Source organism: Castor canadensis, chromosome 9, assembly GCF_047511655.1.
Source record: "Castor canadensis chromosome 9, mCasCan1.hap1v2, whole genome shotgun sequence".
NCBI classification, from domain to species: domain Eukaryota; kingdom Metazoa; phylum Chordata; class Mammalia; order Rodentia; family Castoridae; genus Castor; species Castor canadensis.
The window spans coordinates 9,657,939-9,680,091 of record NC_133394.1 but is presented as its reverse complement, the minus strand read 5'-3'; the positions used below and the strand labels follow the sequence as shown (position 1 = coordinate 9,680,091).

General features: G+C 44.1%; 1 protein-coding gene across 1 annotated transcript in view; it reads left to right on the top strand.

The window, feature by feature from the left end:
• The window catches only part of Maml3 (mastermind like transcriptional coactivator 3), a 388,069-nt gene that overhangs the window by 220,927 nt on the left and 144,989 nt on the right, over positions 1-22,153 (top strand). Inside the window, exon 2 of the mRNA XM_020171474.2 lies at positions 10,288-11,832. Coding sequence (XP_020027063.1) covers positions 10,288-11,832 — 1,545 coding nt within the window. The remainder of the gene's footprint in view (positions 1-10,287; positions 11,833-22,153) is intronic.

Sequence of the window (22,153 nt, the reverse complement as noted above, 5' to 3'; positions counted from 1 at the left end):
GAGGCAGGCACAGCTGGGTAGGGGCTCTGCTGTGTGCCCTAGGAAAAATTACCCGTCCTCTCTGAACCCATTCCCCACCCATCGTAAGTTATGGTGAGGATTAACCAAGGTAACACTTGTAGAGCCTTTAGCCTGACCTGGCCAACGGTGGGATCTCAGCCAATTAGAATATTATATGAAATAGCTACTGAGTTGTGATTCAAATCCTCTGATACAAACTTACAAGTTTAGAGCATTCTGTTGAAAACTTTAGGACAAGATTGGAGAATCATTTGCAGAGATGACAGTCTTGGTTTTAATTGAGGAATTAGTCATTTTATTAATGCACCAAATTTAAATGGCACATACAGACCTTGTGAAAATCCTTATAACTTCAAATATTGTGAGAGTGCACGGGATTCATGGGACCCGTGATGAAAATATAATTTATTCATTCACTTGGGAGAAAGCCAAGAACCTGTGGAAGCCCTTGATGCATCTGGAAATTTGGAAATTTGGGGAGCGGGGGATCTTAGGATGTATGATTTTTAAATGTCCAGGGCTTCATCTGCCTCTGCCCCGGTACTGTGTGAGCCTTTCTCAATGAGCCGTTGTGCAAAACTAAAGGATAAAAATACATCTAAAATTTCAGCCATGCACAAAAAGATAGAAAGTGTTTTTAAAGAAGAACAATATAAGGAACCCACTCCACACCTCGCAGCTGGAGTTGGGTGACCCTTCAAGTTCCAAACCTTGACAAGAAGTGCCATCAGCCTGGTACACCAAGACTACTTGGGAATCGAGTTTGAAGTCTGATTCATGGTGCAAAGAAAAAGATCGTGGTTGTTTCTAAAATTTCCTCAGAGTACCTCGAAATGTTCAGCGTCCCCGTGTTCCTTTGGATGCCCAATGAGAGGGTAGGGCGCCTCGAAGCTGACCCAGCTCCTCCTGGAGCATTTCAGGCTAGAGATTTGCAAGTGCACGTGGCGGGCTTCTCCACTGGAGACCGAGCACTTCCTCTCCACTGGGTCCAGGGGAACTGCATTCTGGGATGGCCACGAGCGGAGGTTTTTAACACTTGGCTCTCGTGGCAGCAGTGTGTGTGCAAGCTATTACAATGTTTTTGGCACTACTGGGATTTATACTTGCTAGGCAAGTGCTGTGTCACTTGAACCACATCCCAGCCCTGTTTGCTTTAGTTATTTTTTTGGATAGGTCTTGTGTTTCTGCCCTGGGCCAGCCTCAGACTGCTATCCTTCTATGTATGCTCTCTGTGTAGCTGGGATCACAGGCATGTACTACCATGCCTGGCTTGTCTGTTGAGATGGGGTCTCACTAACTTTTTTGCCTGAGCCTGCTTCAAACCACCGTCCTCCTACTTTTGCCTCCCAAGTACCTAGGATTAACAGCCATGAGCCACTGCACCTGGCCTATTTTTTTTTCATTTACACATAGTGAAATTGTTTTCTCTCTAAAATAGTGCTTAGAATGTTTAAGATTGGCAATGGCAACTTCAGGAGTTGGGACAAAATCTATTTCCTCTCATGCTGCTTAGACCTTCAGCTAGATCTCTTTCTAACCAACCAACTTTTGTCAGTACATATATGGGGAGTGGATTATGAGAAGCCTATGAGAACTTGAAGAGAGCAAGAGGCAAGATGCAGCACAGCTGCTTTTCCTAAGTTGTTTATGTTCAGAGAAAGAAGTAGGAACGCAAGTTTCTCTTGTTACAATGTCACACCCCTCCCCGAGAACCCCTGCTCCACCTCCTTGTTTACCACTGGATATAAAAGTCTCTCTGAAGGAGGATGCGAGGTTTTTTGGAGGGTTTTTTGGATGGGGATTTTGTTTGACTGCCGCTGACGCTGCTACTGGCTGTTGGGTCTCCACCAGAGCAGCTTTCTGCACTGAGAACTTTATACATAGGCTTTAGAAAAGCTAAGTTAAAGAAAAGCTAAGGGAACATGGGACAGTGCAAATCTAAGGACCAAGACTTTTAGAGAGATTAAAGAAAACATGGGACAACATGGGACAGGCCAGTCCAAGGAAGGAGACTTTAAAGAACAGAAAAGAAGACTTTAGAAGTAAGGTTTTAAAGAACAGTAAGGAAGCAAAGTGAAAGAAAAGAATAATAGAGAAAAAAAGCAATGGGGCTGTTGTGTGTCTCCATCTGAGTGCCCAGCACACCTGGCCCCCGCTTTATGCATGTTTGTCTATAATTTATCCTTTCTGCATCTCCTGTCACCCCCAGTTAGGCCAGTTAGGTTCAGTAGAACCAGGAGTGAGAGGAAGCTCGCTCCATTGGGGTGGTCTTCTATCTTAGGAATGGGTTGACCTCACAGCCCTTGTCACCATGTCTGACCCAGGCACAGAGCAACACCCCACAGCTATTAGATGAAAGTGAAGGTGAGTACAGTGTGTCAAGGGAGAGATGGTCTCGAATATTGCTGTGTTCAGAGAACCCTAAAATACAAATATAGAAACATTTTCCCAAAACTTATGGAAATCCAGCCATTTCTGTAGACTTCAGAATCCCCTGAGGTTTGAAAATTCCAATCTAGAGCATAATTTCTTAGTTCTGCTTATGTGATGCCTCAGTCAACTCGGGAACATTCTGTGTTGACATTGGCTTGATGTGTGTATATGTATTTAAAGAAATCAAACCACTGAGTCCAAAATGTCAGACTCCAACTGAATTATTAGTCTACATCAGAGCATCTGAAAGCAGGAAATCTAGACCAGCTGTCTCTGAAGAACTTGAGGAGTTTATTAAATTTCATCAGCTGTGCCCTCGCCCTGTGTCCCAATCCAGGCCCCACCTGGAGCTACTAACTCAGAAATTTTGGAGACATATGTATTGTTGACAGCTTCCCAGGTAACCAGTCCCACTCAAGTTCAAAAATCACTAAAGGAAATCATAACCCTAAATAAACCTGAAGAGATCCTTTTTTTATGAGTGATTACATCTAGACGACAGTTCTGGAAGTGTTTTGTGCACGATTCATATTCTACTGATGAAAGTGTCTTAACACATGAGTATTCTGTAAGCGAGGTAAATTCAGCCACGTGTCTGCAGGCTTCTTATTGCTAGGAGAATGGAAAGAAGATAACCTACAGAAATGGATTCCTGTGAACTGTCTTCTGGTTTGACCAGAACAGATCAAAATGACCAAATGTTCTCTTAGAGCCTCTAAATTCATGATGGAGTCTGCAGCTTCCTTTCGAACTCATCTTCATATCCCAGGAAGAGGTCATGTTGCTAGCAGACGTGGACGATAGCGCACGCAAGCTTGTGCGCTGGGGGGTGCTGTGACAGCTGAGATCCACCCAAAGCCACTTGCAGCAATTGGAGTCCAACTATGAAAAGCAGCAGCATCAGGGTTCACATGCATGTGAAAACACAGGACCTTGGTAATGTCCTTTCAAGGACTCTGAATTTCTGATTCAGATTTCCTCTTCAGAAATCACTTTCTCGGTTCTCTTGGGGGTCCCCATGTGGATTCCTTGAACCTGTAGGGTCTTCCAAAATATTAAGGGGGAGAAACAGACTCTTTCTAGTATTTTAAAATAACAAAGGGTTGGCATAGTGGCTCAAGTGGTAGCACACCTACCTGGCAAGTGTAAGACCCTGAATTCAACCCCTCGTTCCACCAGAAGTAAATAAATAACCAAAAGGAACCGTATTTCCTCCATAAGCACCGTAAGTCCAAGCACTGTAAGTGCCTCCTTTGAGGACAATAGCATGTACTCAGCGTGGTGATTTGAAGGCTCTTTTTAAGCATTTTTTTCATTGACTCACAAATGCAAAGGAAACAGTGTCAGTGTGATTCACATCAGGACATCCCAGAAGCACACGGAGAATTGTCTAACCAAGATCAGGAGCCAGGGGGAGGGGATGTCAGAAAGACTAAATAGAAGTTAATGTCTGAAAGGAACAGTGAAGGACAAGGGGTCAGGTGAGGAGGATAGACAAGGGTGTCACTTATGCATTCTCAGAGAGAGACTCACGGAGAGGCTCACAGTTGCGAGTGCATGGGACATTTCCATCAATGAGGGACCCATTAAGATCGGATTGCCTGGTGACATCTCCGCCATCTTCCTATACTCTGTGATGGTGGAACAAGAAAATCAACTGACAATGTGTTTCTCAGCCCGTGACCCCATGGTAATGTACACCTGGCTGTATGATTGAACGCTTGGAGTTGGGAGGCAAGTGAGAAGGAAGACTAGAGTTGGGGGTGAAGATCAAGTCGTGGAGGGCCTGGATCCACACTTAAATGATGAGAAGACGGCTTCCGAAGAACTGGAAAGTGAAGAGAGGACATGGTCAGATTCACTTTTGTGTGTGTCGGGGCTGGGGGTGACTGGGGTTTGAACTCAGGGCTTCATGCTTGCAAGGCAGGCGCTCTGCCACCTGAGCCACACCTCCAAGCCCTTTTTACTATAGTTTTTTTTGGAGGCAGGGCCTCGTTTTTTTTGCCCAGGCCAACCTGGACTGCAGTCCTTCTATTTTGTGTTTCCCACTGTAGCTGGGCTGGCAGGTATGCACTACCTCACTCTGCTTTTTTCCATTGAGATGGGATCTCACAAACTTTTTGCCCCGGTTCATGATCCTCCTGATTGTGACCTCCTGCTTAGCTTGAGATGACTGGTGCATGACACTTGAGCCCAGTCATTGGTTGCAATGGGGTCTCATTAACTTTTTGCCTGTGCTGGTCTCAAACTGCGATCCTCCTGATTTCAGCCTCCCAAACATTTGAAGAAGAAAACCATAGCCACAGTGGAGAAAGCAGGACGGGGCAGAGACTCATCAGGAGCTACAGCAGAGCTCCATGGAAGAAGTGTTGGCTCTGAAGGAGGCAGGAGCCTGGAGTGGAAGATGAGATTACAATTCATGGATGATAAGAACAGATACTTCTCAAGGTTTAATTGGGTGTGGAAGGGGAGAATGTGCAAACAAGATGATTCCTGAAAACGCAGATGAAGACATCATTACGCACTGGCTTCAGAGCCAGTGCCACTGACCAAGACACGACCCCTAGTCCTGGACCAGGGTGTGGGCGATGAAAACAGACCTGAGTTTGAACTGGGCTTAGCTACCTCTCTGTGAATCTCCCTGTCCCTCCTCTGTCAGATGGTTTTAATTAAAACCTCCCTTTCAGATCAGTCATTAGGAGACAGGACAATGATGACTGTCCAGTGCTGACCATCTTATAGTCTCATGGGTAATGGTGTATTGCCATTTTTACTCCCAAGCTCGGAGCCCCAGCCCAATTTCATACAAAATCAAGGATCCAACAGTGAGAGTCTCTGTACTTATTGGCACAGCTTTAGTCTAAAGGAGAAAAGATCCCTTTACCATGGACACTCTGGTCCAGGGGACACCTCAAGAAACTGCTAGGAATGGCTGTTTACTATGTCAGCAAAGGTCTGGTGATCTCCACCATGCTTATTGAATTATGGGTGACATCCACCCACCCTCTCCATCCACCTCCTCCAGAACACTGCCCCTTTCCCTGGACAGCCAGCACTGGCCTGCCCCAAAGGTCTGCTGTGAGATGAGAATAATCCTGTCTGAAAGTGCTTTATAACTCCAAACCACTGCTCTTCTTATTTCTACTGATCTGGGTGTCTCACACACACACACACCCCATTCTTCTCTTTTTCTCCCTCCCTCTCTCCTCTCTCTCTCTGTCTCACACACACATACACACATACACCATTCTTCTCTTTTTCTCCCTCTCTCTTTCTCCCCCCCGCCCCCATCTCTCTCTGTCTCTCTCTCTCTCTCTCTCTCTCTCTCTCTCTCTCTCTCTCACACACACACACACAGAAACACGAACCATCACCTCACCATAGACAGCAGCCCGCCCTGGAGCCCTGATGGAGGGATTGTTTCCTGCACAGTACTTGCCACCTGACAGAGGCTTATATTGTCCCAGGCGATGAATGAACTTCAGCTCCAGGTGCCACTGCTTCCCTGAATGGGAGACATTTATAAGTAATATGGTCGTACAGAAGTGAGGGGCTGGTGCTCAGGGAAGTTTCTGTGATTCTTGCAGCAGGGTACAGGCGCACTAAGAAGCTTCCAGCTTGCTAAGATCTGCTGTTTGGGATGAGTCCTTTGGTGGAGGGCTGGGTATTACAGTGCCAGTCACTCTCGTGCTCACTGAGAATTTGCCAGCCCTCCCAAACACACAGCTGGTCCCATGTCTTCCTCTCTATGCTCCTTCTGTTTCCCACAGGGTACATAAACAGAGAGTTAGACTCTCAGACCACCTTTCCATAAAACAAAGGACGATGAGACAGACAGAATTGATGTGAAGATTGCTCTGGTATTTTAGACACAACCAAACAAAACATAATAACCATAGCACAGCATCATCAATGGTGTCTTTCTCATACTCCAGAATGCTGATACAAGAAATATATATTTATATAGCAAGATTTGGGTTAAAAGGGGCCAGCGATAGAGAATGTGAGGCCCCTGGGGAAAAGAATCAACTCGGCAGCTCCATTCAGGTGTCGTGCTGCAAATGGATTTGATTTGAACTTCAACCACCTAGCCTCTGCTTTTGTACAATCTAGGACATGAATGCATTAGCACTTGGACTTGGGCTTGAATTGCAAATTTGATTTTTGTCGCTCATATTAAAAAAGCTATACCAAATGCTTGGAAAACATTAGGGCTTTGCAGGCAAGGGAGTAAAAATATTATCATTCTACCTATTTGTGTTTTGAAGATCCAGGAAGCATTCTGTCCCAGTTGTACTTGTGGCTGTTTGTGTCACTGAATTTAAAAAATAGGCTTATAGGGTCTGAGTGTATTCCAGGTGGTAAGATTGATGTATCCACGCTGTTTCAATTAAACTCATCTCTCCAGTGACTCTGTGAGCTGGGTATTATTAACCCATTTCTCAGAGAAAAGAAACCAAAGTTTCCAAGTTTCCCCAAATTCATTCATTCATCAGTTATTTATTGAGTGTCAACTGGGAGCTACTAGGGACCCAGAAGTAAGCAGAACAGAAAAATGACCACATTCACCTAACTTCCTTTCTGATGAAGGGCATCACAGCCATCATTTATGAAGTACAAAACAACATCTACCTGTGTTAACTCTTGGGAAGAGGACCTTGGCTTTGACCTGCATTCTGACTCTAGAGCTGTGCTTCTGTTTCTGTAACACTGCGCTCTACTGGTTCACCCACTCAGCTGGTTAGAGGTGAATCTTGGGGTTCCCAGCCAGACCTGTCTCTGTGGGCTCAGTCACCACCATTTTACAGGGGAACAAGTAGAGCAAACATCTTTATTCCTCTGTCCTGCTCATCCAGTACATGACCTAGAATAGAATCATGGACCCGTGCTTTCTAAAATAAAGTCAGGCTCATTTTATAAGACAAGTGCCTATGTTTTGAAGCTTGACATCACTTCGGGAGCCTCATTTCCGTTAGACCCTGAAGCCGTGATACCTGAACTTGCCGCCTTGTTTGGAGCTACGTATGTTGAAGTGTCTGTCATACCTATGATCATAATCAGGCTTTCTGGTTTGTTCCACAAATAACATCATTTTCTAGCGGGTCTACCTAATACGATGGATTGAACCAGTATTTTCTTTAATGTCCAATTTCAGTGTGTCCCACTTAGGGCCCTGTTTTCAGCAATTCAAGGGCCTCTTCGAAGTGACTGGGACAGGATCCGGTGTTGTGATTAAAAATACAAGATTTAGGAACACGGATTAGACTGGAGTTTTTCTCAAGACCCCTTTCTACTTTGCTTACCTTGAAAATGGAGTTCTCTGCTTATGAGAAGGCACACGGCTGTAAAATGACACCCTCTGAAACTCACACCCTGTGTCCATCTCCAGATTGGCTTTGCTCTACACAGGATCCCCAGAACCTTGGCAGCTCAAGTGTGCCCAGGTGTGGGTCAGAGGGACGTCTATTCCTTCCTCGCAAAGGTTCTCTAATTCAGAGCACCTTTGGCAAGAACGGGAGGGCAGCCAGGTGGAAGGAGGGCTCTGCCTTCTCCCACCTCCCCTGCACCACTCTGCCCCTTCCATCCCAGCCTGGTCCCCCTGTATCACCCAGCAGGCATCTCCCAGCACCCACTGAATGCCAGACTCTGTGACCAGAGCGATGTGCACAGCCCTTTTGGCAGAAGGCAAGGTGCCAAGCAAGTAAATTAGGTTTGAAACTAGTAAACCCATGGAGCCAAGGAAAAGTTCTCTTATCTGGACTTCTTAAATGAGTCCAGTGAAGTGCATGTGACGCTTCCATTCCAGGATGAAGAGTCTCAAAATTAGGCAGTCCTTATGGTCCTTGGGCCGCCTTCTGCTCTGTTTCAGATTCCCTCTCGTAGCTATGTGAATTGGACAAAAGAATTATTCATTCAATTTGTGGTTATTTACCATCCACTGCTAAGAACCTGACCACTGAGTGCAGTCCTGCAGACACCCAGTAAGCAAGTCAGCCATACCCCTACCTTCTTGGAGCTGGCTAAACAGACACACAAGCCATTGTCTTGAAGCGTGATAAAAGTCATGATGGAGAAGTGCAGATTGCTTAGCAAAACTGACTCCAGTTGAGGCAGGTCAAGGAAGGCACCTAATGTAACTGGGGAGGGGAAAGGGTGTTTGAGATCTGACCTGAAAAATAAGCAGCTGTTAACCAGGGAAAGGAGTATGTTCTGAGCAAAGAAAAGGGCATGTACAGTGTGCACCCTGGAGGCAGAAGGAAGCTTGGCACATTTAAGAACTTGACAAGAATTTCTGAAGCATTGATGGAAAACGTACAGTGCATGAGGGGATGGTGATGCTGAGTAGAAAGGCAAAAGATGAACCTGAGCAGAGGATGGTGGTGCTTGCCTGTAATCCCAGTACTCAGGAGGCTGAAGCAGGAGGATCAGGAGTTCAAAGCCAGCCTGGACTACATAGTAGAAAGAACAAAACAATGAAGAAAAGAAAAGATGAAGGGATGAGTGAATGGATGAAAGAAGAGAAGGCAAAGGAACCAGTTAGAAGACTGCTTGGACAACCCAGCAAAAGATACAGTGCCCTGGTCTAGGAGAGCGGCAGTGTGAATAGACATGGGTGGGCATATTACAGTGATACTTACAGACGTGGTAATTGGTGATGTGCAGGTTTTAAATCCATGCTGGAATTCTGTCCTGGGTAACTGGGTAGATACTGACATGGGGAACACTGGTGAGGATCGTGTGTGAGTAGTGCATGATAATAAGTTCAGTGTTGAGACTGTTGAGTTTTAGAGGTCTGTGGAGGATCCAAGAGGAGAACTTAGACTTAGTGGGTCATTGCAGAGAAGATCAGGTTTGAACATCATTTGGGGGCCATCAGCCTACAGAAAATAGTTGAGGTTGTTGTAATAAATAAAGTAATTTACAGAATCATGTAGAGTGAGAAGGAAAAACAGCTTAAGATAAAGCTTAGAAGAATTCCAATGCTGCCAGGAGCCAGTGGCTCATGCCTGTAATCCTAGCTACTTAGGAGGTAGAGATCAGCAGGATGGCAGTTAGAAGCCAGCCTGGGCAAATAGTTCCCAAGACCCTATCTCAAAAATACCCATCACAGAAAATGGCTGGTGGAGTGGTGCAAGGTGGAGGCCCTGAGTTCAAGTCCCACTACCACACAAAAAAAGAAATCCCAACATTTAAAACAAAGAATATATAAGAGTGAGAATAAGCAAGTGGAAAGAAGAGAAAATCTAAATGAGTGTGGTGACATGGAGGCCAATGGAAACGTGCCCTTAGAAGACAGCAGATTACTGTAGCAAACAGTGTTGAAAGAGGCAAACTAAGAACTGAAAGGAAGTCTGGGGTGTGCTAAATATTAATCTCCAGTTGCATGCCATTCCAATAACGGGTTGCGTTCCATATTCTTAAGAGACTTTTTAAGTCTTCCTTCACAATGTTGCTGATTTAGCTACTCCTTGATGTGCTCGATTAAAGTGTGGCAAGAATTTAAGACAGGTACTAACACCTTTCTCAAGTATGATATACTCTGGTCCAAGTCTTGTGTCTAGCATTCATTTGAAACCTGATCTTTCCCTGCAATCTTTTCTTTTGTTCCCACTCTCCAATCTTTCCCTTGTTTTCTATCTCTGAGCCCTCCAAGGTCTGCCTTTAGATAAAACCTTTTCCCGTGGCATAAGAAGGGATGTATTGGCTGATGCTGAAATAGAAGTGTCATTTCTCATGTGCTCTGAAGCATTTAGAAGTCAGTTCGTAGTCATGGTACTTAGAGTGCAATATGACTTGGAGATTCAATCGTCCACTTTCCTGTTTCTTTTCCAGCTGCAAGAGACTGTAAAAAGGAAGCTGGAAGGAGCCCGGTCACCCCTCAATGGAGACCAGCAGAATGGTGCTTGTGACGGGAGTTTCTCTCCAACAAGCAAGAGAATGCGAAGGGACATTGCCGCGGGGATGGAAGCCATCAACAACTTGCCCGGCAACATGTCACTGCCTCCAGCTTCTCCTCTCCACCAACTTGACCTGAAGCCTTCTTTGCCCTTGCAGAACAGTGGCACTCACACCCCTGGGCTTCTAGAAGATCTAAGTAAGAACGGTCGGCTCCCCGAGATTAAACTTCCTGTCAATGGCTGCAGCGACCTGGAGGATAGCTTCACCATCTTGCAGAGCAAGGACCTCAAACAGGAGCCTCTAGACGACCCCACTTGCATAGACACATCAGAGACATCGCTTTCTAATCAGAACAAGCTCTTCTCAGACATCAACCTGAATGACCAGGAGTGGCAAGAATTAATTGATGAGTTGGCCAACACGGTTCCCGAAGATGACATACAGGACCTGTTCAATGAAGACTTCGAAGAGAAGAAGGAGCCAGAATTCTCACAGGCAACCACAGAGACCTCTCTGTCCCAAGAGAGCGTGAGTGTGAAGAGCGACCCGTCTCACTCTCCTTTTGCACATGTCTCCGTGGGCTCTCCCCAGGCCAGGCCTTCATCTTCTGGTCCTTCCTTTTCTACAATCTCCACAGCCACTAGCCTACCCTCAGTGGCCAGCACTCCTGCGGCCCCAAACTCTGCCAACTCACCAGCCAACTGTGCTGTGCAGTCCCCTCAGACTCCAAACCAAGCCCACACGCCTGGCCAAGGGCCACCTCGGCCCGGCAACGGTTATCTCCTCAATCCAGCAGCAGTGACGGTGGCAGGGTCAGGGTCAGGCCCTGTGGCTGGGCCCAGCTCCGACATGTCTCCAGCAGAGCAGCTCAAACAAATGGCTGCCCAGCAACAGCAAAGGGCCAAGCTCCTGCAACAGAAGCAGCCACCACAGCAGCACTCAAACCAGACTTCCAGATGGTCTCCCCTGGGGCCTCCATCCAGTCCATATGGAGCAGCCTTTACTGCAGAAAAACCAAATAGCCCAATGATGTACCCCCAAACCTTTAACAGCCAAACCCCGATAGTGCCTGCGATGGCCAGCAACCTGCAGAAGACCACAATGAATAACTACCTCCCTCCAAATCACGTGACTATGATCAATCAGCAGCCAAATAACTTGGGTACCAGCTCCTTGACCAAACAGCACAATGTTCTCACTTACGGCAACACTAAACCTCTGACCCATTTTAACGCAGACTTGAGTCAGACAATGACGCCCCCAATGGCCAACCCTAACAAGACCCCCTTGATGCCATATATCCAGCAGCAACCACCCCAACAACCTCAGCAGCCCCCTCAGCAGCAGCCGCCACCTCCACCGCAGCTCCAGGCTCCCAGGGCACACCTGAGTGAGGACCAGAAACGCATGCTTCTCATGAAGCAGAAAGGAGTGATGAGTCAGCCCATGGCCTACGCTGCACTTCCATCCCACGGTCAGGTAAGTGTGCACTTGAGGTGAACTTGGAGCCGTTCTCATGGTGCGTTTTAGGCTGTTGATGTGTGATGCTCTCCAGGCTTTGGTTGGAGTGCAGTCTGATCACCTGCAGATATCCTTCTCTTCTCAACAAGCCTCTTCATGCCTGCGGCCCTTGGGTATTTTCCCCTTGTCTTCTAAGAGATGGAAAAGGGTGACCCAATCAACTTTCTTGTACTTGAATATCTAGAAGTTGATATCCAAATTGCTAGTCCTGCTATTCCTGTCTTCAGAAGAGAAACCAAAAATTATATAAAGTTCTCACTCTAAGGGAGGTAGGCTGCCAGGGTCACATGATCAGACATGGCATTGCTTTTAGAGCTTCTTTCCCTGGTCCTCCAATCCGAGACTGTGAGCGGTAGAAAGGCAGGAATGTTTGAGGCTATCGACAGCTGTTTTATAAGGTCCTAAGCAGTCTTCAGCTGGCTGGGAATGATGGGAGATTTGGAGTTTCCATGTTCAAATATGGGAGTGCTGTCTGGATTTTCAAAGTGAAGTGGAGGGTGGATTTTGGAGGACCACTCTGTTTAAACTTTTACAGCTAGACTAGCAATAGTTAATGTGTCAATCACATTACTTGGGAATACAGCATCCCCTTGTCCGCCCCACTCAACTGTAACTCAGGCAAGTTTTGCAGTGAATATATCTTACTGCTATATTGAATTGAATTCTCCTTTTGCCCACTGTCTTCCTTTGTGACGTCCTAGTTTGTTTGTGATAATGTAGCACAAAAAAAAGCAAGTGGCCACCAGTTGTGGGGTGAATATTGATCTACAAGCATTGGCTCTTTCTCAGCCTGATCAGTGACTAGCAGCCAAAGCTCCTTTAGTTTAACATTTCACCTACCCTGAAGGAAAGAAGGAACTCAGAAATAGACCTGATAGTGCCCTTTCCTGACCCAGGTGAGTTCATGGGGAATCACTTTACTCCACCTGTTGTTCTGTGCCCATTCTGTGTGGACCGCACACATGGGTGGGTATTCTAGAGGGAGTTTTCGTTAAGTCTGCTTCACAGATCCTCCTGTCTACACTACAGGTGGACTGTGTGGCCACAACTGGAGGCCTTAGGAGCACTGGGAAGATCATCTGGCCTTGCTCTCAGAGGGTGCCCCACCCCACTCGCAGCCCTGTTCCCATCCTCACCTCCAGGCTTGACAGAAGCTTCATTCCTGTCCATGATAGCCTTCCAACCCCAACCCTCACAGGGGCGTCTCTTTTCTGTACATACCGGCTGGCTCTAAAGAAATTCTGCCTCTCTTAATACACTAAAGCTCGTCTTTACATCAACTGCAACCAGTAGCTAGTAGAAAAACATCATTAAAATGGGAACTTGTATGTTTTATCTTGGTTTCATTAAATATATATAATCACTGAAAAGGGTGACATTTCCTGCATTTGGAGATTAGGTTCTGAAGCAGGCAAAAGCCGGCAATACGCAGCGATGTCTGCAGTACCTCAGATGCGTCACGGGGTTTATGAGATCACAGCTGTCAAACGATCTGTCGTTCCTGTTAATATGAATCGCGCTCTACATTCACGGCTTATCCCAGTGTTTCCTCTGAGCCAGACCAAAGATGATTAATTCCAAATCAAGGCTCTGCAGACAGCTGGCTGCAATGAGACACCTACCCTCCTCCCATCCTCACCAAAAATCTTTGGAAATGTGCTAACTTGGGACAAAGTGTCTGTCTTTGCTGGAACATGAATTTTAAATGTGCTCATTCTGGGTCCTTCCACTTGCCTAAGTGAGTCTCTGAACCTTCAACCACAAAGGGCTCAGTTGGGGGAGAAGCAGGGGATGGCTTTCCCCATCGAGTCTGTGCTCCTCCTCCTTCCTTCCCTCCCATGCTCTAGGATGGGCAGAGTCTTCCCTGGCAAGGCATCCACTGAATAATTACTTCTTAACCTCATAGAAAGCACCATCAGGTGAAAGCATGCCTTTAAACGAAGCACTAACTCAGCCCGTTTGAAAGGACTTCAAAATACATAGATAAACACGTGCGCATCTTTCTGCAAAGGCTTTGATCTGATCTCGGAGTGGTACTGACATAGCTCTCAGAATAGTTACATGCTATGCAGATACCTTGTGCAAATACCCAGTTACAGAAGAGATACGAAATATAATTCACTTTCTTTTCCTTTTTTTTAAACAGTACTGGGGTTTGAACTCAGGGCCTACACCTTGAGCCACTCCACCAGCCCTTTTTTGTGAAGGAATTTTTGAGATAGGGTCTTGTATACTATTTACCTGGGCTGGCTTCAAACCTCGATCCTTCTGAGTAGCTAGGATTATAGACATGAGTCACCGCACCCTGCTGTTGCTAGTGAAAACTCACTTTATTCTTTCTTGGCCACAATGATCATATCAACTCAACACAGTGTAAATTAGTGGCTTGAGCTCCATCGCCACTAATTTACACTAATAGTCTTCTAGACACAGTCATTTCAAGAAAGTTATTTGGGTATTTACTTATTTGGGACGCTTGTAAAAAATGCCTTTTCTCTCAGAAATAACTAGAAATGCACTCACTTCCTTGGTATTTCCAAAAAAGAGAGAAAACCAAAAATAGAAACTCAAAAATAAGCTTTCAGATTTTTAAACATTTTATCTAGTAATTCTCCTCCTCAGGATTTACATCATCTTCCATGTAATGATAGGATTAAACAAAGATTATACTCAGTGCGGTACTTCTGGTTCTGACAAAGTGGCACCAAAATAAGTATTTTGGAAAAATGCACAGTGTGCATGAAAGTCCTAATAACGATTACTCACCTGAAGTGTTCCTAATGTGAATAAGATAAGCAGATTGTACAACAGTTTATATGTTACAATCCAAATTGTATGGTTTAGCCAGTCGCCATCGGCTCATGCCTGTAATCCTACCTACCTGGGAGGCAAAATGGGAAGCTCTAAGCTCCAGGCCAGCCTGGGCAAGTAGTTCTCAAGACCCCATCTCTAAATTAATCAGAGCAAGATGGACTTGGAGGCATGGCTCAAGCAGTAGAGTGCCTGCTTTGCAAGCAGTCCCACCAAAAAAAAAAAAAAAATTGTGCTGTTTAACGTAGAGAAAAATGGTGGGTATCTATAATGTTAAGAATGGTACTTCCAGTTGAAAAAGTTGAATGGTTTTTGTTTTGTTCTTCATAGTTCACTGAATTTCATAAATTTTCTATCATATATGTGTGTTCATTCTACCATCAGGAAAAGTATACTTTTAAGGAAGAGAAGCTGCCTACTTAAAAAAAAAAACTTCGCATGTTGCTAAGTCTTTTTTAAAAAGAACATTTTGGATTGAACTGATTTGTCAGTTAATTGAGGTAAAACCATATTTCCTATTCGTTTACTCATATTAGTAAACGAATAAATATTTATTAGTTCTAAAACCTTTCTTCCACTCTCAGTCTCTCTTCCTTTTTCTCTCCACACCCCTTCTTCACTCCCTACCATTCTCTCCTAATTCCTGTAAAATTTAGGCTAAAATTGTGATGATGAAAGTATCAATGAAGTTTTCACCAATGTAAGTTTTCCCATTTTCTCTGAGACATGTTCTTTTATTACTTCTTTGATCATTTCTCCCTTCCCTCTTTTCTTTTCTTTAACTCTTCAATCTGTTTGTTATGGAGTGAACTTCATGGATTGTGCTGTAATTTTTCAAATCTGTGTGTCTGTGATGAAATAACCTGAAGTTACTTTACACTTGTCTATCCATTATCCATTCATTTCCTCTCTCTCTCTCTCTCTCTCTCTCTCTCTCTCTGTCTGTCTCTCTAGTGAATATTTGCATACTGCCTAACACTGTGCCTTAAACATAAGGGTGTTTAATAAACCATCTGTTGGTCATTATCAAAATTTGGGGCAGAATCAATGTTTTCAGTTGATTGTCAACTCTTATGGAGACAATGTTAGCACAAATGACACAAAGCTGCTCTTGAAATCAAATAGAAGAACTGGAAAAGCCAGTGGAAAAAAGAATCCATTGATAGGAGGTGGTTATCTTGAACCAGTGCAGCAACGAGGAGATTGCTGGGAAGGCAAACCCAATCCCTGTGTCTGACAAACAAAAAACAAGGCAGGAACTATGACAGAAGTAAATCAAAGGTGAGTGAGGGCCCCAGCTCCAGGAAAATCACACGCCGACCCAGAGCCCAAGAATAATTCCTGTATGGACTGATGGAAAGAGGATAAGGCCTGCCGTGTGAGGTGGCCTTTTAGTACTGACACTTAAAGAATTTGGTTAAGTCCTAGACTACTCTGCTACTTCATTCTTCGTGTTTTCCCTGGGTGGCTGTGTGTACCGAAAGCGTGTATGTTTTCCCCTTACCTTTCTTTTACCAAAATCTGTAAGGTATATTATTACAAGCTTTTTAGCCATACGATGCCCGAAGAAAGAAGAGACCTCCAGCATTCAGAACCATTATGGAAATGTCTTTGGCCATGTATTTGCCTTAACTTTGGAAACTTGAGGCTCATTAGTTCAGTCTCCTAAAATATGTCCTGCTCGCTTTATCCAAGTAATACATGTACAAATTTACAAAGTCAAACAGTATGGCAAGGCTTGTGAGTAAATAAAAAAAAAAAATTAGCAATCCCCTGCTCTGCTTACTCTGTTCTTAATTTCTGCTTCTCAGAGCCACCACCTTGGTTCAAGTGTCCTCATTTATCTCCACAAACTGCTGTCTCTCAATCTTTCAGTTATTCAATGTTATAGAAAGACTCTTTGGATCGCTTACACTACCTCCTCACAAATACACTCGACGTTCCCAGTCCCTTTTCCCTTCCCATACTTGGAATACAATGAGCTCTGTCACAGATGATGATGCAAAAGGCATTCTATATGTACATGAACAAATTCTATAGTGTCTCAACAGCTAGGCATGCAGCGTGCACTACGATTGGATTTCCTTCCTTGTACAGCTCTTTGGAATTACTAATTACCTCTTTTTAAAATTACTATTATCTCTGCACCTACCTTCAATCCACCCTCAAATTTCTCTGATCCTGTAAAACTTTCACTGTGATCAAACACATTTAAAAACCTATTTTTCTTGTATTTTCTTTCCTTTTCCTCTATCCCCTCCCTCCCTTCCTTCTGTCCTTCTTCCTCTCATGTCTTTCCCACGGGCCTCTACTCTGTTGCTCCAATCTGCTTCCATCCCACAGTTTTCTTGCCCTGCTGCTTAGCTGAAGTATTGCACCTGCCCTTTGCCCTCATTTTGGAAATGTTTTGTCACTCTCTGTGTGGCCTCAGCAGTTTTCTCCATTCTCCCTTTTTCTTGGATTATTCTCTCAAATGGATGGCACACATTCTTACAGTTTTTTACAACAGAGTACACAGCAGACTGTTTTTATGGAGACTGTCTCTTGACAATGTCTTTATTCTTTTGATCTAGAGCTTACCTACTGTAACACTATAGTTTAGACAACATACAATGTTTTAAAGACATTTCTTGCATGTATGAAAATGCAAGTAACAAAACTTGTTCAAATATTTTTAAAGGGGGGGAGATGGGCAGAAAGTAATAGAGAGGATGAATTTGATCAAAGCTCACTATGTGCATATATGAGCATGTCACAATGAAACTCCTTCATCAACAAATACAAACTAAGAAAAAAAAAGCATTTCTTCATGATCCTGTGACTTTCATAGTATTGAAAGTCTAGTGACATTTGATTTCCCACCCTATGGGTGTAACCATCTTCACTCTGAGAGTTTTTTACTTACTTTTTTGTTTTGGACAGTACTGGGGTTTGAACTAAGGACCTTGCACTTGCTAGGCAGGTGCTTTACCACTTGAGCCACACTGCCAGCCATTGTTTTGTTCTAGGTATTTTTCTGGTAAGGTCTCAAGTTTTGCCCAGGCTGGCCTCAGACCCTAATCCTCTTATCTGTGATCTTCCATGAAGCTGGGATCAGAGACTCACACTGCCATGCCCAATTCACTGGTTGAGATGGGATTTCACTATATTTTTTGCCCAACCTGTCCTCAACTCTCCGGATCTCTGCCTCCCTAGTGGCTGGGATTATAAGTATGAGCCACCATGCTGTGAGCTTTATTTTAAAGTCTGGCAATGTATTTTTGTAAGATCTGAGATATATTCTTACTTTTTTAAAATCATTTCACCTGTATCTTTTCTCTTCGATTTTATTTGTTTATTTATTTACTTATTTTTCAGTACTGGGGTACCTTGAGCCACTCCACCAGCCCTTTTTTTTTTTTTTTTGTAGTATGGTTTTTCAAGATAGGGTCATGAACTATTTGCCCTAGCTGGTTTTGAACCATGATCCTCCTGATCTTTGCCTCTGGAATAGCTAGGATTACAGGTGTGAGCTACCAGCACCTGGCATCACTTTTATTTTTTAACTTTCTGGAATTTCCATTCATTATCCTCTCCTTGTTCTCTGAATTTCATATCTTTCCTATTTTCCATGTCTTTGGCTCTTTATTCCATGTTCACTGAGATTTCCTTAACGTCATCTTCCAACCTTGATATTAAATATTTCATTTTAGTTTTCACACTGCTAATTTCCATAAGCTCTTTCCCTTCTCTGACGTGTCCTTTATAATCTAAGGACATTATTATAGTGTTGAAATAGTTTTCCTATGCTTCCTGCTCTGTCTCTGTTTCTCCCAGGCACCCTTTTCTGTGGGCTTATTTTGTTTTTCTTTTTTCATGTTAAATTTTCTCAAATATCAACATATCTTGGCCGTGAGGTCCAGTACAGCTAGTTAGCTATTCTGTGTGTTAGGTGGACTTGTCACAGGTAGCACTTTGCTCTAGGGTGACTGGATTAGAACCTGGCCGGTTCTCTGGGTCAGTGTCTATACATGGGTTTCCCTTGGGTGGGACAGAAAAGATTCCTTAATCTCATTGTGGGGATTGTAAGTCTGAGTGTGGGCTTTCTGGAGAGAGCAAGGGCAGGGGAAGGGAGTTTGTAGATGGTGGTTACGGTGGGGTTGTCTCACTAAATAGTGTGTAGACTTTCACTGAAACTGTTTTCATATGGCTCTCAGCTAGGCCTGGGACCCAGGATTCAGGAGTCTGTGTCTTCATCTCATGCACCATCTTTCTTTCAACTTGGGGGAGGGTATCACGTCCATCAACTAGTTGTACAGTTCATCAGCCTGTCTTCCTTTTACCCACCTACCTCCCACCCTGGCATTCTTTGGCTTGCGTCATCTTGCTTGATTTTGGGCTTCCTCTGAGCTGCAGAGTTAGCTCATTTTCTGCGTGGCACCTCAATTGCTATTGCCATCTCCATCTTCTTTGTCCTTGAATGTTCACATTGTTTGTATTCTTTTACTGTCATTGTACTGGGGAATTGAAAAAGCCAAGTTCATTCTACCAGAGTCTCCTGCAGTGACTTCCAACACCTGCCTCTTTGGATATTGAGTAGTGTCAGATATCGAAATGTATGTTGTATGGCAAATTTCACATATTGTTTCCAACATTTGAGATTTTAATAAAACAGCTTCATAAAACCTAAGGGCTCTCTTAACCTGAAATTTGCTTATCTCAGATATAGCAGCCACACCAACACGAACACTGTGCAAGTTTAGACTAAGACTTTATGATGATAACCATGGAGGCTTTTACAGAATCTTGAAAACACTGATTTCTTCAAAGACTGTAAAAAGAATTTAGATTCTGTGACCCTGACTACGCCAATAGTACCTGGCAAGTCCAGTGCAGGCAAAGTATTGACAGAATACTCATCACTGGCCTAATCCAGGCCTCCAGCTGACGGAACTCATGGGCAGAAATGCTCAAGGATCCAGATAGGACGTGAATCGCCCCTATTGATGGGCCAAATCAATCATTTCCATACACACCTGGCAGATTCTGAAAATCCTGATTGACATTCTGTCAGAGCCTTAGAAATACGAGACTAAGAGGAAACAGCAGAAGAGGCAAAGTTTTCAGAAAGAAATCAGTTTTATAACAGTATAGAGGAAGAAAAGGGTTTTAATTGGCCTCCTCTGAGAATCCTCTTTAAAAGTTTTGTGGGACGAAAATATTCCTGTTTACTGAGAGAGTTTATAACTCATCAAACGGCAGTTCTGAACGGTTTATGGGCCTGAGGATCACCTGGGGAAATTGTTCAAGGTGCAGATTCTACTGGAATGTGTGTTCTAGTAAGCAACGAACACCTTCCCAACAGCTCCCACCACCACCACCGCCACCAAGGCCACCGCCACCACCACCACCATTTCATCATGGACAAATGGTCCAGAAGATCCCAGCAGCCTTTGTGTATTTCATTGCTCAATCTTCGTATACACAGCAGTTGTGCCAGGTGGTTCACCCTCCACTGCTCCCTCCTCCCCGTTCCCTCCACAGTGAAGGGTGGAGTCATCTTTCTAGTCATCTTTCCATTCAGGACCTGCTAAGGGCACCGACACGTGTGTGCCGAGCCCCTTCCCTCAAGATCTGCAGGGAGAGAGGCAGTGGAGGGGCTAGTGCTGTGTCAAAAGGAACATGAGGGTCCTGTAGCCCCTCTTTGGGACGTCCTCGTCAAGCATCGGTAGAGCTTCTGCTCTCTGTTCTGGGTTGCATCAAAGATGGCAGCCAGGCAACTTTCCCCGGTGTTTCTGGGCTTTAAGGAGGTGCTACCTTGGCCACATGCCCACTTTCACTCCACTTCTGAGTCTAAGGTTCCCTTCCTTTCAGGGTGCATTCTTCGGCACTCTGGGCCCCTGCTCAGTGTCCCCTATGGGTATGTGTTAAATGTACAGGTAGAAAGTGGGCCCAGGTGTTTTTCCTAACCAGAGCCTAATAGCCTAAGGGTCCACACAAGTCTGGAAGATTATGTCCTTTCTGTGTATACTCACCTCAAAAGCTCTGAATATTATGGACTGGAAAAAGATACCCAAATCCTAGACCCTAGAGTGTCCAGAGCTGTACAGTCTCCTTGGGAAGATTTGAAGAGACCCCTGTTAAGTTAGTGCAAGACATGGAGCAGTTAAATGCCACCTTACTAAATTCTACATGCAGGAGCATGGCCAGAGAGAAGGGTGATGGTCAGGGAAGGCTGGAGTCAACAACAGCAGCCCCAAAACTGGAAACCGACATTAAGATGCACCCAGAATGAATGTGAGTTGGACGGAAGGTGAGTGGAAAGGCCTTCTGGTGGAGATAAAGGGTTGTCCCTTAAGTGGTCAGCTCAAATTACAGCCAGGCTACAGGGAAGAGTTCATACTGGGGAAGAGTTTCTCCTACTTTATGTGAAACAGTAAGAGTTTCTATCCAGACATGGCAATTAAATTTTAAGAAGGGAGCTGGGTGTGATGGTTCACACCTATAATCGCAGCACTCAGGAGGCTGAGGGAGGAGAATCACAAGTTAAGAGGCCAGCCTGGGCTACATAGTGAGATTGTGGCTCAAAAAACCAAAACAAAAGCTTTAAGGAAGGGGCTGGATATGTAGCTCAGTGGTAGAGTTGCTTGCCTAGCATGTGGGAGGCCCTGGATTTGATTCCTAGTTCTGCAATAATTAATTAATTAAAATAAAATTTAAGGACAACCAGGCACAGATGTAGTTAGGGGAAAGAAGTAACAGAACTTGGTGACTGAAAATATGGCAAGATGAGAAGCAAATGAAGCCAGTGTTTATGACGATGGGATGAATATTAGGATGATGTGATAGTTTCCAAAGAATGCATAAATCTAAATAGCAAATATTATTTGTATTTAGAAGCAATTCAGACCCTGTTAGCTACATTATCTATCTTTCTCTTCCATGCATATTTGTTGAGTACTTGTTCATGCTTAGCAAAAGGTATGACGAAAGCTTTGTCGAGATTCTTTTAGTTCATGCTACACAGAGCCACAAATAGGTATTTCTGTGTTTTGTAGCTGGGCTTTTTGGTTTTACAAGTGTTTTTTTTTTTTTGTCCCTAATGACGTACCATTATGAAAGTGGTTGTTTTCCTTATTTAAAGTAGTAACCACCTATATCATGTGTTCTCATTTCTTAATTTTTTTATTATAAAGATTCACTAAGTCATGTTTGTTATTTGAATAGTTATTATTTGACTATCTCTAGAAAGATAGTCTTTATGTAAGTACGTGAGAGGAGCAGACTTACAAGCTTTAAAACATAGCATGTCATTTTTCAATAGCCATTAACCCTTGATAGCAATTCGGGCCTTTTCTAGAAATTACAAAACTCTTCTATGTTGTAAAATGGAAAGAGCTACTGTATGTTTATTCCTGAGAAAGTTCCTTCAGACTTAATCTTTACAACACCAATGGTTGTCTCTGACAAAACACGTAAAGAATCCAAC